The following is an 18,961-nucleotide window of genomic DNA, read 5'->3' as shown; positions in this document are numbered from 1 at the left end:
TCCGCATGAACCAAGACAACCTCGGAGCTCGAACGCCGCACGTGTCGAGCGGCGCACGGAACGGCTGCCAATCTGCGCGATGGCGTTGCTCCACTACTGCAATGGCTTCAGCCTGCCAACGCCACAAGCTCGCGCCACCATTCCAAACCCACTAGCCGCGTCGCGTGCTGTCGTGTTCTTCCACCCGCGCCCTATAAATAACGGCTCGCAACCTCGCCATCTTCCGCATCGATCCCAGTCTCGCTCTCGCAGAGATCGAGTCAGACGCAAGAAGCTCGCCAGCTGCCAGCAGCCCAGCAGTCGCCGCAGATCGAGAAGAATCGCGTTAGAGCTGGTCGATCTTGTTCTGGCGAGCAGCCGAGGAGGTCTTAGGCGCAGTTGGATCTCAGGCGTGAACGCACGGACGGAACGATGGCTATGGCTTCCGCGAAGGCCGTCGCCATCCTCAGTGTCGCGGTGATCTCATCGTTCCTTCTCGCGGCTGAGTGCCGCCACATTGCCCGGAAGGACCTGGGCATCGGCCTCGGCGGCGGCGGCTCTGGCGGGCTAGGAGTCGGCACGGGCGGCGGCCTGGGGGTCGGCACGAGTGGCGGCCTTGGGGTTGGCACGGGTGGCGGAGTGGGCGTCGGCTCAGGGATCGGTGTCGGCGGCGGCGGTGGTGGCGGCGGCTCTGCGTCCGGGTCAGGATCCGGGTCCTACTCAGGCTCCGGCTCTGGTTCGGGATCAGGGTCCGGCTCCGGGTCATGGTCCGGCGCGGGGTCGTCACCGGCCGGATCCAGCGCAGGCTCGTACGCCGAGTCAGGAGCCGGCTCGAATGCGGGGCCCGGCGGCGCGGGATCGTACGCGGGCTCCAGAGCTGGCTCGCACGCAGGCTCCAACGGCGGAGGAGCGGGCTCGTATGCGGGCTCTGATGCCGGCTCGTATGCTGGGTCCGGCGCTAGCCCGCATGGCGGCGGCTCTGGTGCTGGCTCGTACGCTGGGTCCCGGGCTGGCTCCTACGCTGGCAGCGGCCATGGCAAGTGAGCGAGCTCGCTTGCACCTTGCGCAGCGTACCAAGATTGCTCTGCACTCTGTGGTGCTAACACCCTCCGTCCCAAATTGTAGGTCGTTAATTCATAGATATTTATATGCATCTAATATAGTATATATTCAGATGTATATGACCATCTATAAATTTAGAAAAGTCAAAATGACCTGCAATTTGTAGCTTGATACACATATTCCATCATATATTCATTCCTTGTATGATAGTACCAATAAATAAGTCCGATGATATGCCCACTGTAATGATGAATAAGGGCGCTAGAATATGGCTGCAAACATTTATGTTAATGAATAATTTAGCATATGTGTATGAAGGTTTCTATACTTTTCCGTAAGATGTAAGTTGAATGAGTTTATATATACTCGAGAGACATGATTGTGAGTTGACATGTCTGAGTGGATACTGGGCATAATGGATAAAAAGATACTTCCTCCTAGGTCATTTTGATCTTTTTAGATTTATAGATTTTGTTATGCACTTAGATATATCCTATGTCTACCCTATATCTAGATGCATAATAATATCTATACATTTAAAAATGTCAAAACGAACCATAATTTGGAATGGAGGGAGTACGTTATATAACACTTGCTCTGCTTTTACATATGTGATGTTTATGACAATCTGATAGTAGGCGTAAAAAATTACCAATAATCCTCCATGTGTGTTGTGCCGGGGGAGGGGGGGGGGGGGCACCTAGCATACACACCCGCCATGAAATATTATTCATGCGCACACATGGCACGCTGAGTAACCAGCTAAAGGTTGCAAGCCCAGCAGGCGGGCCAACTGGATTACTGGAACAAATGTTCCAAAGTGAATGAGTCCATAGCATATAAAAGGCAGTTCCATTGAGACATCACCACTACTTCCAAATTACTCAACCCATTAGTTTTTGTATTATATAATAAATGAGATCAGGAAAAGCATCTAAACGTATACCATCATTTTTTATAATATAGTACCAATTTTACATAATTGAAGTATCTAATAAAGCCCAATGAAAAATGAGTTTATTTATAGAACTTCTAAGCACTATATATGTGTATATATTTTTGCCTAACTCTTGTTTAACTTAAAACATTTTCAAATCATAGGTAAAACAATCCTATAAGAAGAGACATAGGGAGTATAAATATAAATGAACAAAATAGGGTTTCAAATAAAACAATCCTATAATAAGAGAATAGGGAGTATAAATATAAATGAACAAAATAGGGTTTCAAATAATGTGCGAACTTTGACACGTATATGATGAAACTAAGAAAATTTAGAGTAAATATAATTGAGCAAAACATATAGAAAAGTAATGTTAAAATGTGAAGAGAATAGGACACATGGCAGAAAATCTTAGAGTTTGTTCTCGATGATACAAAAGATATCGTAAATTAAAACTAAACGACAAGAAATTGAGGAGGTCATGGTGCACATGCGGGAAATCATTGAACGAAACATTAGTAGTAAAATGGAGGTTGTTGACGCCAGATTTCGACACGAGTAAAATCGGCGTTAGGAGAGGAAGAAATTAGAAGATGCGGCGAGATACAAGGGCGACGATTGGAAATCGGCCGATTGGTGCTACAGTCAAGGATCGGTTGGTTGGTGCTACAGTCAAGGATCGGTTGATTGGTGCTACAGTCGAGGATCGACCGATTGATGCTACAGTCGAGGATCGGCCGATTGACCCTTGGAGTTCCGCCTCGCCCGACCCCTTGGGTTTGGGATTGGACGTGCCCGACCCTCCAAAGGAGGATCTCCGCCTCGTCCGACCTTAGTTTCCAGGGTCGGAGTAAGTCTGAGCCCTCGACATGTGGGTCCTGATCGGTTACCCCTTGCCGATGAGGTGATCGGCCGATTAGGAGGTTGGAATAGTTGGGCCGGTGTGGGCTTAAAAAGGATTATGAAGATGAAGAGGGAATCAGCCCATGAAGCACGTGATAATCGACCTAGTACGAATCGTACTTGTAAATATTCGTTTTCTGTTTAAATTTAGGGATAGAGTTCTAGTCGAATAAGAAGTCGTTTGTACGGGGCTATAAATAGCCACCCTTGTAGATTTGTAATCATCATCAACTCAATACAACAAACTACTATTTCCTCGTACTTACTTTCAAGCAGGCGATTTCGCCAACACTTTTCTGCTTTCACGAGTTCGTACGGGTTGGCGGGGCTGCATCAACTTGACTTCCGGCCGATCTTGTAAGTTTCGTTTATCGAGTAAATTCTAAGCTTTAACTTCGGGCGCATCGTTGTCGTTTCGTTTAGATTTATTCATTAGTTATCGATATTTACTAGAATTCTAGGTTTTACCTGTTGTTCTAGTTTTATCACCAGTTATCCAGCTAGGAATCGGTAATTTCGGCTTTTCTTGTACTTCGTTGTTTAATCTATTTATTTTATGCATAGCCGATTAGATCTGTTCCTAGTGTTGTTATTGTAGCGTTATTTAGATTATTCTAGCAGTTTTCTTTATTAACGCTGCCTGGTAATCGGTTGCATCATAGCCGATTTCTTTATTACGGTAAATCGGCCGATTCGCTGATAAGCTTTCTCGAGATCGGAACTTTAGCCGATCGCAACCCCTGGGAATTGACACGTTTCTTTCCTTGCCAATCAACAGGTCAGATTGGCTGGCACGCCGCGCGAACTGCACCAGGGCAATCACCCGAACAGGAGCTTAGCAGATTCTCCCGGGTCGTGTGTCCGACGCTGGGAATTCGATCAGCCGATTTCTAGCGCCAACACACTTTTGGCACGCCTGGTGGGACAAAATATAACCGTCACCATGTCGAAAGCTGCTGAAGTCTCCGAAGATAACGTCATCGAAGTGACAAAAGCAGACCTCAGGGATGACCAGAGGGAAGAATTAGAGAAGCAGACGGCATACTACCGGAAGACATGTCTGCAGTCCTTCAGTCATACCAGGAGCAGGGAGACTGTCAAAAAGACTCCATTTCCAACTCCCCGCCAGATCACAATCACCGAGGACTCGGACAAGATGTCCGAGATGGTTCAACAATCTGTCTATCAAGCTTTCATTGATCAATCTCCGGTGATTTCTAATACAGTATACAATGCCGTCATCAGCTCCTTAGCTAGCGGTGTATCTCAAGGGTACCAGGGGCCGGCATATGCTCCGCCGATTACGGTTCCGAACAAAAGTTATCCAAATACACCTTATTCGGCTTCTCAGCCGACCCAAATTCCAGTTGGGGGTTCTAGCGCTTCCTCATCATCGATCCTTATGGGGTTTAATGGCGCTCAATACCTCCAGCCACGTCCCATGCAGCTGTCCTCCGCGCAGTTTCCTCCGGTAAATCCAGCGCCTTGGGGGGCACCATCAGTGACGGCCGTTCAGGATCAACCGGCCAACCATGGAAGTCCCCAACTCCAGGCATCTCTCCAGGCGACCGCTCAGCCAACTATGCCGCAGTACCAGCCCGTCGCACCAGAGATGAACAGGGCAGCAGATTCAACGGAATTACTCCGGGGCGTTGCGCCGCTCGTACTGTATGACGAAGCAGGCGGCTCATTCAAACAGCCGACCCTGACTACACAGCCGGCTATGATACATCAGACGCCGCACGCTTTCACTCATCATCAAGTCATCCCACCGCCAATATACCAGCACGTTCCAATGCCCCAGCCGACGGTACACCAGCAACACCCGGACTGGTCGGCACGCATCGCAGAGGTGATTCAGGAACAGTTCGGCTTAAAGCCGAAGGTACAGACCTACACATACAGGACACCATACCCGCCTACATACGACTCACTGCCGTTTCCCCATCGGTATAAAGTTCCTGATTTCACCAAGTTTTCGGGACTGGATGACACCTCAACTGTGGAACACGTAAACAGATTCATCATCCAATGCGGGGAGGCAGCGGCGCAGGATGCTCTACGGGTGCGCCTTTTCTCGTCATCCCTATCTGGGTCGGCCTTCCAGTGGTTCACCACGTTACCGCCCAACTCGATAATTACATGGGCCGATTTGGAAAGGCAATTTCATAAATACTTCTACACCGGAATACATGAGATGAAGTTGTCCGATTTAACCAGCCTCAGACAGAGAAGCGACGAGCCAATTTCCTCATATGTGCAAAGGTTCAGGGAGATCAGGAACAAATGCTATTCTCTAACCCTGACTGATGCACAGTTGGCCGATATAGCCTTCCAAGGTCTCCTACCTCATATTAAAGAAAAATATGCCTCACAGGAGTTTGAGAGCCTAAGCCAAATCGTCCACCGATTGTCTGGTCAAGAGGCACGTTCTTTCGATCCACGGAGGAACTTTCAGAAGAAGGTGGCATACTTAGAAGAGGTTGAAACCGAAGAAGACACAGAAATTGGTCTTGCGGAATGGGTTAAAGTGAAGAAGCCGATATCATGTCCGTTCGGAAAGAAGGAGCCGGAAACGTTCGGATTTGACACATCAAAGGCCGATAAAATCTTCGACCTCCTCCTCCAGGAAGGACAAATCAAGCTCTCGCCGTACCATACGATCCCTTCTGCCGAACAGCTGAAAAAGATGAAATATTGCAAATGGCATAACGCTACCTTCCATGATACAAACGAATGCAAAATCTTCCGGCAGCAGATACAATCAGCCATCGAGCAAGGCAGACTTAAATTTGAAGTTCCCACAAAATCGGCCAAGCCGATGAAGATCGACTAGCACCCCTTCCCCACCAACATGGTTGACACGGGGAGGAATGCGCTCCAAACCAAGGTGCTGACATCCGAATCGGCTAAGCAAAGCGGCGCCGTGGACCCCAGGAATCAAGCAACACCCGAAGACGTCAAAGGAAAATGACGGATGGAAGATGACGACGATGGAATGGGAGAACCATGAAGGCCCATTACTTCCCGATTTCTGCTCAGCGGCAACATGAACGCTCAAGATCCCGGGAAGAAGCAATGCGGCGACATGAAGATCACTGGCGATGTCCGTTCTTCATCCACTGTTGGGAAACCAACCTCAGGCTGCCTTCAGCCGATAATTGCCCTGAGTGCAATGGCCCGTATCGTAACAATCGGCCGTTCAGCAGGTCTCGCTCCAGAGATGGGAAATCAGAGCCGATCAGCAGGAACTGGCGCGACCAAGATGACCGGCGCCCTCCAGTACGTGATCGGCTGGGGGGCAGAAGTGACCGATATGACCGGTCGGAGGGCAGGCGCGATGATGGGCCGGGGGGCAGATTTGATCGACATGACCGGCCAGAAAACAAGGTTAGCGTCCACAGTCGACTTGAAGAAATGGCCGATGCTCGGGTGTCAGACGAGAACCCTTTAGGACGCGAACCAGAATGGGAACGTGCTAGACCACGAACCAAACCGGTGAACCCCAGGTGGTGCCCCGACGGATTGACCAAATCTCAAAAACGAAGAATCCAACGTCTCCGCCAGTAGGAACAACAGGAGGAAGAGCAAGGGCACACGGCAGACGAGAAGAACGGCAGGTCTCAGGTATGGCGCCCCAAAAGAAACGATAGAGGAGGCGACGAATTGGCAGCAGACATCGACATGGTTTTCATACTGCCGATGGAATTCATGACTCCTGCCGACCGACAGAACATGTCGGCAATAGAAGAGCAGATGGCACAATTGGCTTTGGGGCCAATAACAGCCACATTCGAGAAGCCCGAAGAAGACAAACGACAACACCTGAAAGTGTTGTTTCTTAAAGGGCATGTCAACGGCCGACCCATCACAAGATTACTGGTAGACGGAGGAGCTGCAGTCAACATCATACCGTACGCAATGTTCCGGAAGCTAGGGAAGAGTGATGACGACCTGACCAAGACAGATATGATGCTCAAGGATTTCGAGGGCAACGTATCCCCCGCTCGCGGCGCTCTCTGCGTCGACCTCACCATCGGCAGTAAGACCCTTCCTACTACTTTCTTTATCATTAATGGCAAGGGGTCCTACAACATACTACTCGGCCGAGACTGGATACATGCAAATTGCTGTATCCCGTCCACGATGCATCAATGCCTCGTGCAATGGGTTGGCGACACTATCAAGGTGGTCACTGCCGATTCCGCGTACAGCGTCGCGGCAGCCGACACGCAGCAGTGGAGCTGCGAAACCGTCAAGTGCATATCCGGGAGAATATGGGACACTGACTTCTTGAAGGTGTCCGATTTTGGCCTACAGCCGATCCGAGCAGTCGGCTCCGAAGACTCAGATTAAATGGATCAGTTCGCCCGAGAAGATGGGAAGCTGGGACACGGGTTCACGTTGGCCGATTCATTAGAAATGATAGACTTAGGCAATGGCACCAAACCAAGGCCGACATACATTAGTGCAAATTTGGATCCGGAATACAAATGTAAATTGACAAGTTTGTTAAGAGAATTTAAGGATTGCTTTGCTTGGGAATACCATGAGATGCCCGGATTAGACCGATCTATTGTTGAGCATCGGCTACCCATAAAACCAGGGTATCGGCCGTATCAACAGCCTGCACGGCGGTGTAATCCTAAAATCCTACCAGACATAAAAGCCAAAATAACGCGGCTAATCGAAGCAAAATTTATTCGGCAATGCCGTTATGCTGAATGGATCTCCAACATTGTACCAGTATACAAGAAGAACGGAAAGCTACGCGTATGCGTCGATTTCAGGAACCTCAATCAGGCCACACCAATGGACGGATACCTCATGCCGACGGCCGATGTGCTGATAGATGCCGCCGCAGGACACAAGGTTATTAGTTTCATGGATGGAAACACTGGGTACAATCAGATACTTATGGCCGAAGAAGACATATCCAAAACGGCCTTCAGATGCCCGGGTCACCTTGGTTTATTCGAGTGGGTGGTAATGACTTTCGGCTTGAAAAACGCCGGCGCTACGTATCAGAGAGCCATGAATTACATATTTCACAAACTTATCGGCATACTAGTAGAAATCTACATCGACGACGTCGTAGTCAAATCAAAAGGACACCAGAAGCATCTGGCCGATTTACGACAAGTATTGGAATGCACTAAGAAACATGGGCTAAAGATGAACCCGAATAAGTGTGCCTTCGGCGTATCCGCCGGACAATTCTTAGGATTCATGGTGCACGAGCGGGGAATAGAGATCAATCGGAAGACCATAGCGGCCATCAACAAAGTCGTGGCCCCGCAGAATAAAACTGAGTTGCAATCTCTAATCGGCAAGGTGAATTTCATCAGAAGATTCATATCTAATATGTCTGGACGAATCCAAGCCTTCACACCATTATTAAAGTTGAAGCCCGACCAGGAGTTCATATGGGGGGAAGAGCAACGCAAGGCATTGAAAGATATCAAGCAATACTTGGTCTCACCACCGGTATTGGTCCCACCTCAAACTGGTAAGCCGTTTAAACTATATTTATCAGCCGATGAATGAGCTATCGGGTCGGCTCTGGTCCAGGAGTTCGAGGGAAAGGAACGGGTAATTTATTATGTCAGTAGAAGACTTCTGGACGCCGAGACAAGGTATCCTCCAGTAGAGCGGTTGTGCCTATGCCTTTACTTCTCATGCACCAAACTCAGACACTATTTGCTATCAGCGGAATGTGTGGTCGTATGCAAGGACGATGTGGTAAAATATATGCTGTCATTGCCTATTTTGAAAGGACGAATCGGAAAATGGATTTTGGCTTTGTCGGAGTTTGACCTTCGATATGAATCGGCAAAAGCCATTAAGGGTCAGGTCATGGCCGATTTCATTGCCTAGCACTGCGGGCCAGAGGCTACCTTCGTAGAACCAGTACCTTGGACCTTATACTTTGATGGATCGTCATGTGGGGCCGGATCAGGAATCGGCATCGTCCTCATATCGCCTCGGGGGGCAAGCTATGATTTCTCTCTGCCGATAGAAGCATCCGCCACTAACAATCAAGCAGAGTACCGAGCTGTACTGAAGGGATTACAATTGCTAAGGGAAGTCAAAGCTAATTCTGTCGAAATTTTTGGAGATTCCATGCTTATCGTGGATCAATTAACAGGGAAGTCTGAATGCAAGGACGATGTGTTGAGGATTTATTACGAAGATTGCCTGCAGCTTCTGAAAGAATTCAAGTCGGCAGTTATTGAGCACATCCCAAGGAATCACAACGAGGATGCCAACAAGCTCGCCCAACACGCATCTGGGTATCGGCCGATTCAAGGCGCTATGGCTCTAGAGCTCACGGCCAATGACTGGCGAAAGGAGATTGCCGATTACCTGAAAGATCCATCTAAGAAAGTAGATCAGCGGGTACGTTTTCATGCTACCAAATATGTGTTACTGGAAGACAACTTGTTCTACCGAACAATTGATGGCGTCCTACTCAAGTGTCTAGGAACGGAGGAGGCTAAGACTCTGATGGGAGAAATCCATGAAGGAGTGTGTGGAGCCCACCAGTCGGCACATAAGATGAAATGGATGATTAGGAATAATGGGTATTACTGGCCGACAATCCTCGAAGATTGCTTCAAATATTATAAAGGATGCCAGGATTGTTAGAAATACGGGAATGTCCAACGAGCGCCCGCATCGGCCATGAATCCCATTATCAAACCGTGGCCGTTCAGAGGTTGGGGAATAGACCTCATCGGTCAAATCTATCCTCCGTCAAGCAAAGGGCACAAGTTCATTCCGGTGGCCACTGATTATTTCACCAAATGGGTGGAGGCGATTCCGTTAAAGGCCGTAACATCGGCTGCTATGGTTGACTTCGTAAGGGACCATATCGTCTACCGTTTCGGCATTCCCCAGACCATCACGACCGATCAAGGGACGATGTTTACATCAGGAGAATTCGAGGAGTTCACGGTCGACATGGGAATCAAATTGTTAAACTCCTCTCCGTATTATGCTCAAGCTAATGGCCAGGCCGAATCTTCCAACAAAGGGATAATTAAGTTAATCAAGAGGAAGATAGAGGAACAGCTGAAAAAATGGCATTTATGTCTGACTGAAGCCCTATGGGCATACAGGATGGCTTGCCATGGGGCCACCAAGATGTCCCCTTATCAGTTGGTGTAGGGTCACGAGGCGGTACTACCATGGGAATTGAGGGCAGGGTCGAGACGCACTTCGCTCCAGGACCAGTTGGCGGCCGACGACTACTCCTCACTCATGAAAAGGGAACTTGATGACTTGGCTGGCCAACAGTTGAGAGCTTTGATAAGCATTGAAGAAAACAAGAAGAAAGTGGTCAGGTGGTATGATAAGAAGGTCAAAGTCAAACAATTCTCTCCGGGGGACCTGGTATGGAAGTTAGTGTTGTCGATCGGGTCGAAAGATCCTAAATTCGGTAAGTGGTCCCCTACGTGGGAAGGCCCGTATAAAATCGGCAGATGTGCTCCAGGAAATGCTTATATTCCGGAAACGATCGAAGGAGAAGAGTTTACTAGGGCTCTGAACGGAAGATACTTGAAAAGGTACTACCCTAGTATATGGGTCGGAGCATAAGGGCCAACTACGATGAACAAGCACACAGCCGATACGAAAGGAATCGTCTAAAGAAAAGACATAATCATCCAAATCGGCCAATATATTTTATTCGGTACGGACGATGGGTTACACGGCCGACACGGTACAAGTCGCCCTTAGAACAAAAAATAATTAACCACGCCTTTTGTTAAGCTCTCTCTCAGCCCGACCTAGTTCTATCATAAGACGGATGTACTGTTCTTCTATCTCTTTCATCGCAGCCTCCGCTTCGACTTGACGGGGGAGAGGATGACTCCGGTCTACCGCCGGGCGTGATGTTCCTGTTGCTACATCTTCAAGGACGATTTGATGAGGAAGCGCGTGACTTCTGTCGTTTTGAGGTCGCCGATGGTCGTTGCCGTCAAGGAAGTCCCAGATCCGTCGGATGTCAGCAGGGACGTGCTCTTGGAGTTCATCGCGATGAGCCCTGATTAAATCCTTGTCTTCTTGCGACAACGGTTCGTCGGAGTGCACGAGTCCGATGGCTCGTTCGAGCTCAGGGTTAAGGCATCGCGGCTGCGAAAAGCAACAATATACATATAACCGCCGAAAATGTGAATCCCTTCAGAGGAGTTAAACTGAGGAAGAGAATGAAGGCAAATCTTTTACCTGATTAACAGAGGAAGAGGTAGAGGATGAAGAAGACATGACTGAAAAGCGCACCGACGAAAACAAGTCGGGAAGATGAAGCAGAGCTAGACAGGTACTCTCAGAACAGGGACCTAGGCCGGCGTTTATAAGAAAAGGAGGCGTGGATGTTTGGCAAGACACGTCCCATCGGAAGTGAAAAAGGTAATAAATAAGGGAGCGCCGCGAAGGACGGTCAAAGAAGATATTAATGTTCGTACAAAAACTGCCGGTACTTTTACAGGTCACCCAGAAGGACGTTAATAGCTGCGATCGCTCGGCACCGGATCTGATCGGCAGAGTCCAGGACCCGTTGGTCATCCTCTGCCGATCCAGGGACTTCTGACATATGGCGGTGGAGTTTGAGGGCTTCGTGAGCCAGGTGCTGCCTCTCCCGTTTCAGATCGGCGATGACGGAAGGAAGTTCCTGAAGCCTTTTCTCTTCGGCGTCTATTGCTTTGGTCACCTACTCCATCTCCTTGGCAAGCTCTGCTCTTCGGTGTTTAAGGCGATCTATCGTGCCGACAATCCCCGAGCGAGAGTCTTCCAGAAAGTGAATCCGTTGATGCACCTCTTGAGCTTGACGCTTGTACGTGTCTTCTTCTTCGCGAGTCTTGGTCAACTTGGCGCGATCGGCCATGTGGCGCAGGGCCCTAAAGACCGGAATCCTCATTGACTCGATATACGCGGCCGGCGCCAAGGCCTCTTCCGCTTCTTCTGGTACTCGCCCGCTGACGTCACCAAAAAGTTGCCGAATCGGCGAGGCATCTTCTACCAATCGGCCGATGTCCTCTTGAAGAAGGGATCGGATGCTTGCGAGTTTGGCACGAACGTCATCAGGGACGGAGCTCAAAGTGACCTGACAAGAGGCGACTTCCTCATCATCGGAGAGTGCGACCGCAAACGAGAAAAGACTGTTGTTGGGGGTGTCCTGTTCCTGGAAAATAGTAAGTCAAGAAGAAAAACAAATCAGCCGATGGTAGCAAATCGGCCGAGTAAGGGTGAGAAATCTCTTACCTCCTTGAAGCGGATTTCTTCAAACTGCGTTTGAGAAACCGTTACCCTCGATTCAGGGGCTGGTACCATTGGTTCGTCAGACGAAGAAGACTCCACAATGATTGGTTCTTTGCTCGGGCCAGCTTCCCGAAAGATAACTAGTGGTTGATTAGGCAGGGCGCTTAGTGTGCCGGTAACCTATGATAAAAGATTGAATGAGAATATTATTCAAATACTAGGAGAATCGGTTGAAGGGTAGTATACCTCGGCAGATGGAAGCGTTGGCGTGTCGATGACCGATTGGGTTGCTGCCGATTGTTGTGGGTCCACAGAGGTGATTTGTGCAGTCTAAAATAAGATGAGTTAGTATAGGGATGGCAATCGGTAGGATCGGACAACAAGTTTACCTGCATGGCCTCCACCAGTAATGATGCAGCGGCTGCCCCAGCTTGCGTGACGACTTGAGTATCTACTTCTCCAGCGGCTTGAAGGGGCGGTGCGGCCGAAGTTTCTGCCGATATGATCATAGGAGGATCAGCCGATTCTATACGAGCTCGTACTCGGCGACTGGTCTTCTTGGTGACTTTCTTCTGCGCCTGCTTCGATCGGTCGGCGATCACATCCACGGAAGGGGCATTGTAGCCGATAAGGGGGAAGGTGGTGTATGGATGATGGTCCTCTATCGGCCGGCCACTCCGGCTGCGTGTTGGGGGAACGCGGTTTTCAGACTGAAACAGCAGCGAGATGTTAGTGTACGCATTTAACCACATTAATGAAGGAATGAAAATCGGCTAGGGAAAAATACCTCGGCATTCGGATCAATGTTGGCTGGATCCAGGAGATTGCAGTATGTCGATGCGGAGGTGCAGAACAGGTACTGCTTCCATTCGGCCCACCACAGCTTGAATGGTTGGACAGCAAAGGGGGCTACTATCCAGTCATTCAGGTCTATGGTACTGGAGTCTGGGATCCGATCTCGCAGCCGACTATAGTCAAGACCCTTGGTGAGCTCATCTCTGAATTTTGCTCGGCCGACGAAGTATGCCTGAATCGGCAGTTGACCCATGCCGAATTGCCGTGCTGCAACGGAGGGGTTGTAGAACTCATACGTAGGAGCATCCTTTCCCGAGAAGAAGTTGGTCGGTAAGATTCCCGGTTTAATTAGTTCATCTGTGAGATCTTCGTCGAATCGGCCGGTAGTTGAGTCGAAGCAAGAAGGGAGTTCAAAGATTGGGTCATCTCTCCGATAAGGGAACCAGACCGTTGCATCTTCATTAAAGCCGTTATAAAAACACCGGAAGTATTCGGCCACCTTGGTAGCAGAGTACGAGCAACCGGAGAAGGCCGATGCCGCTTCGCCGAAAGACGTACACCGGCGTCGGACAGTGGGATTCTCTGCCGATTCGACGCTGGGGAATGTCATGTGTTCCACTCGCTGCTGAGAAATCTTGCTCATGTACAGGTTCAGCCATAGGTTAATGAACCACCAGGGTCCACCTGGGTTTCCAATCGGCTCCCCTTGGGATAGCTTGATGCCGATTTGGTGAAGCATGTGGTAGGCTGCTCCCAGTAAGTGCTTTCCAAGAGGAACAGAAGTCCCTATCGATAATGCTTCGGCCAGAGCTTGGGTATTGGTAGATGGACCAGCTGCTCTCCCACAGAAGAAGTGCTTCTCTAGCCACATCATCAGGAAGGCCGTGTGCTCTCTGTTCTCGACAGATCCGGCCCTTTTGTTGCATCTGATGAAACCTTTCCACCCGCCGATTCCCCTTGTGTCCAGCCGATGGGATGTTGTGACTATAAGGCGGAAAGGGGTGTCCGGGGAAGAAATGTCCAGGCCGGTCAGTAAGACTACATCGGCCAGTGTGGGGGTCATGGGTCCGTGTCCAAACAGGAATGCATTGAGAGCATCAGACCAGAAGTAAGAAGTTGTCATCACTAATGGCTCATTCCGTTCCATTTGGGACAGGGATAGATCGATGCATTGGCCGATTTTGAGCTCGTCCCATTGGACTTTCTTAGAGGCGGCTATCCGCTGGTACCATTCTCTCCAGCCAGGAGTTTCATTCGGCCAAGACCTAAAGGTACCCAACCAGTGATCTAGGTCCATAGTTGATTGTTTGAAGGGGATCCTATGGGTTTCCAAATTGATTAAGTCGGTTGGATCTGGGTTTCCCATGGGTCCAAGGCAGATAAGGACGGGGTTTTCTGTAAGACGAATGGTGATGCGATGCCTAACCGCCTAAAAAGGAAAAGGGGGTGCGAGGGTAAGAAATAGATCTAAAGTAAATGCATTACTGATAAGGGAAAGTTTCGGTAATGACCTCCGGGATGAAGCTCCTCGTAATCGGCGGAATTGCCGGTGCAGCTGCAGACGATGAAGCTGCCAATGGGATCTCGGATGAAGCTTCAACTTTCGCCGATGGAGCTCCTTCTTCCGTCGATGGAGCCGCCGTTGTCGTTACTAGAACCTTCGCCGAAGGCACCATTTCTGGAGCTTTGCGCGTTGGTGAGGTGCCTGAAGGTGCCGCCATTGGAGAAGTAGGAGGGAATGCGAAAGGAAGGAGGCGCTGGAGAATTGGAGGACTAAGGAAAGTGTTGGAGGGAGAAGAAAGCCTGTGCGCTGAGGAAGAAGGACGTGAGCTCGTAAGGAAAGTACAGGATGTGCTGATATTTAAAGGAGGTCTGAGAAGGGGTAAAAGTGGAATTTTTACCGCGCCGGCGCTTCGAGTTTTTCGGGAGTAGTGGTTGTCGTGGGCGCCCGTTTCGAAAAGATTGCAATCATCAGGTTGGAGACTGCGAAACGGAAGGATATTTTCATTGCGTCTGTTTCGGAAGGGAAATTGAAAAGAATTTCGAAGTAAAGACTATGTTTTACTTCGAAACTGGGGGGCATGTGTTGACGCCAGATTTTGACACGAGTAAAATCGGCGTTAGGAGAGGAAGAAATTAGAAGATGCGGCGAGATACAAGGGCGACGATTGGAAATCGGCCGATTGATGCTACAGTCAAGGATCGGTTGGTTGGTGCTACAGTCAAGGATCGGTTGATTGGTGCTACAGTCGAGGATCGGCCGATTGATGCTACAGTCGAGGATCGGCTGATTGACCCTTGGAGTTCCGCCTCGCCCGACCCCTGGGGTTTGGGATCGGACGTGCCCGACCCTCCAAAGGAGGATCTCCGCCTCGTCCGACCTTAGTTTCCAGGGTCGGAGTAAGTCTGAGCCCTCGACATGTGGGTCTTGATTGGTTACCCCTTGCCGATGAGGTGATCGGCCGATTAGGAGGTTGGAATAGTTGGGCCGGTGTGGGCTTAAAAAGGATTATGAAGATGAAGAGGGAATCAGCCCATGAAGCGCGTGATAATCGACCTAGTACGAATCGTACTTGTAAATATTCGTTTTCTGTTTAAATTTAGGGATAGAGTTCTAGTCGGATAAGAAGTCGTTTGTACGGGGCTATAAATAGCCACCCTTGTAGATCTGTAATCATCATCAACTCAATACAACAAACTACTATTTCCTCGTACTTACTTTCAAGCAGGCGATTTCGCCAACACTTTTCTTCTTTCACGAGTTCGTACGGGTTGGCGGGGCTGCATCAACTTGACCTCCGGCCGATCTTGTAAGTTCCGTTTATCGAGTAAATTCTAAGCTTTAACTTCGGGCGCATCGCTGTCGTTTCGTTTAGATTTATTCATTAGTTATCGATATTTACTAGAATTCTAGGTTTTACCTGTTGTTCTAGTTTTATCACCAGTTATCCAGCTAGGAATCGGTAATTTCGGCTTTTCTTGTACCTCGTTGTTTAATCTATTTATTTTATGCATAGCCGATTAGATCTGTTCCTAGTGTTGTTACTGTAGCGTTGTTTAGATTATTCTAGCAGTTTTCTTTATTAACGCTGCCTGGTAATCGGTTGCATCATAGCCGATTTCTTTATTACGGTAAATCGGCCGATTCGCTGATAAGCTTTCTCGAGATCGGAACTTTAGCCGATCGCAACCCCTGGGAATTGACACGTTTCTTTCCTTGCCAATCAACAGGTCAGATTGGCTGGCACGCCGCGCGAACTGCACCAGGGCAATCACCCGAACATGAGCTAAGCAGATTCTCCCGGGTCGTGTGTCCGACGCTGGGAATTCGATCAGCCGATTTCTAGCGCCAACAGAGGTGTTTCAAAGATCCTTAATCCTAAAATTCAAGTAAAATTAAATTCTAGGATAAATCAATCAATCATATCAACCTATTTTGTTAAATTATATTCACTTAGACTTTATTTTCAGTCAAACTTGCCAAATTTAAGCTTATAGAAAAATATAGTAACATCTACCATATCAAATGAATTAACTATCAAAATATTCCATGGTGGATTCAGTGAAAACAATTTAGTATCTTAAATGTTATTGTATTCTTTTATAAATTTGACTAAAGTTAGATATTTAACTTAGGGTAAACTTAAAGTGAATAATAATTTGATATGGAGGGAGTAGACTATATTAGAATATGTGTACCGCGCCGTCACCTACAAAGCTGGAGCCCAGCGAAACCGCATGTTGGTCGATCCATACGGAAAGGTGAAATGCGCACGACTGAAGGCACTGCTGCTGCCAACTCCAAGGTTATTGACAAATGAAAATGACGCGCACTAGCACGAGGCTAATGCTGCCAGCAGTCTTGCAGTAGCCAGTGATCGTGCACCCAGCTAATAACAAGGCAGATATATATCATGCATGGACAAATTGGCACGGGTTTATTTGATTGGCTTTCTCGAACATTCCAATATCCAAAGCCGATTTACCACCGGACGACGAATCCACTCAACCATTTCTGCCTGAGAAGCAAGCTACATGGAGCAACTAGCCGCCGTGCATCCGCATGCCACCAAGAGACCTCGGACCTCCGATGCCGCACGTGTCGAGCCGCGCGTGGAAAGGCCAGCCAATCTGCGCGACCGCATTGCTCCACTAACACTGCAGCAGCGGCTGAGCAACCTCGACCGGCCGGCCGGCGCCACGAGCTCGCGCCACCACTCCAAACCCACTCACCCCGCCGCGTCGTCGTGTCGCGCTCCAGCGTCCCTATAAATACCGACCCGCAGACCCCGCCGTCTCCGCATCGATCGATCCATCGATCTCCCAGAGTTGCATGCGCGACCGCCGCTGCACACCCCCAGAGAGCTAGCTGAAGCGCGTCCTCGACTGACTCGTCTCCGCCGCGAGGCAGGCACGATATAAAGTAACACCGCCGCCTTCGGTTCGATCTCGCGGCGGCGTGCGAGCACAAGAGTACGAGACGATGGTGTGCACGAAGGCCGTCGTCGTCCTTAGCGTCGTAGCGTTGGTGGCCGCGGCGTTGCTTCTCGCGGCTGAGAGCCGCCCCATTGCGCGGAAGGACCTGGGCGTCAACCTCGGCGGCGGCGGTGGCCTTGGGGTCGGCGTCGGCGGCGGCCTCGGTATCGGCTCAGGGATCGGCATCGGCATTGGTGGCGGCGGCGGCGGCTCGGGCTCCGCGTCCGGGTCAGGGTCTGGGTCGTACTCCGGCTCCGGCTCAGGGTCAGGCTCGGGGTCCTGGTCCGGGTCAAGCTCGGGCTCGAACGCGGGGTCCGGCGGCGCGGGGTCATACGCGGGCTCCCACGCCGGGTCGTACGCAGGCTCAAACGGCGGAGGTGCCGGGTCGTATGCGGGCTCCGACGCCGGCTCGTACGCTGGCTCTAACGGCGGGGGCGGGGGCTCGTACGCGGGCTCCGACGCCGGCTCATACGCGGGGTCAGGTGGCCCGCACTGGGGCCCTGGTGCTGGCTCGTACGCGGGCTCCCATGCCGGCTCGTACGCAGGCTCCAACGGCGGAGGAGCGGGCTCGTATGCCGGTTCCGAGGCTGGCTCGTACGCTGGGTCCGGCGGTGGCCCGTACGGGGGCGCCGGTGCTGGCTCCTACGCTGGGTCTCGAGCCGGCTCCTACGCGGGCAATGGGCACGGCAAGTGAGCCGTGAGCGAGCTCAGATCCCGTGCCGATACAGTGATGCTTGCTTGTTCATAAGTGTTTGCAGCCTGATTATTTGTGTCCACAAGTAAATCAATTATGAGTGTAACCCATAAATAAGTAACGGTGAATAAGTGCTAGTGTATGAGTATGGCTCCCGATGTAAACATTAATATATAATATATGAAATGAATAACTCGGCATGCACACGATTGTTTAAGTTCTTCGCATGAGATATGTTCAGTGATGTTCTTGCTTAAGATGTGATAGAGTTGTGACTTTTTAGTTGAAGACAAAATAAAAAAAGAAAAATTTCAAATTACTCCTCTCAAATATAATCAAAATCTGGATAGCCTCTAAAATATTTTTTGGTTCAGTTTACCCCCTAAGCTATGCCATTTAGTTCAATTTACCTCTTAACACTATTTGTCTTTTTTTCTCCGTGCACAAATGAATTAAGTTCATATCTTGCAAGATGATAGCAGACATCATAAGACATGTTAAAAAATATATCATGATTTTTTATCATTATTTTGATAGGGTAGGATATTTAATAATAAAATTTATCCTTGAGATAAAAAATTACATAAAAACTAATGATGAAAAAATCATAAAATATATTTTTAATATAGATTATGATGTCCACTACCACTTGCAAAATCTTAAATTAAAATTTAACTTGCGTATGGAGAAAAAAAATGAAAAATTGTATTATCGATAAGAACCGACTAGCATAGTTTAGAGGGTAAATTGAACCAAAACAGGAGTTATTTGGACTTTCGCTATATTTTAAGGAGTAATTTGGACTTTTTTATTTCGCAAAAGCTAAACAAAGAGCTCTCTATTTAGGG

At 49.2% G+C, this 18,961-nt stretch overlaps 1 protein-coding gene across 1 annotated transcript; it reads left to right on the top strand.

The window, feature by feature from the left end:
* Positions 1-17,021: 17,021 nt before the first annotated feature.
* LOC117861680 (uncharacterized) lies at positions 17,022-18,495 on the top strand. The gene has a single exon (XM_034745246.2). It carries the CDS (start codon positions 17,427-17,429, stop codon positions 18,111-18,113), a length of 687 nt encoding a protein of 228 aa, XP_034601137.1. The 5' UTR covers positions 17,022-17,426; the 3' UTR covers positions 18,114-18,495.
* The last annotated feature ends 466 nt before the right edge of the window (positions 18,496-18,961 follow it).

The sequence above is a fragment of the Setaria viridis genome, chromosome 6 (genome assembly GCF_005286985.2).
Source record: "Setaria viridis chromosome 6, Setaria_viridis_v4.0, whole genome shotgun sequence".
Taxonomy (NCBI): Eukaryota; Viridiplantae; Streptophyta; class Magnoliopsida; order Poales; family Poaceae; genus Setaria; species Setaria viridis.
The sequence above is the reverse complement of the archived record's forward strand: the minus strand, read 5'-3'. Positions and strand labels throughout refer to the sequence as shown.

Excerpts from the sequence above, each read along its gene's own strand:
- LOC117861680 (XM_034745246.2), top strand. The coding sequence starts at position 17,427 with ATGGTGTGCACGAAGGCCGTCGTCGTCCTTAGCGTCGTAGCGTTGGTG.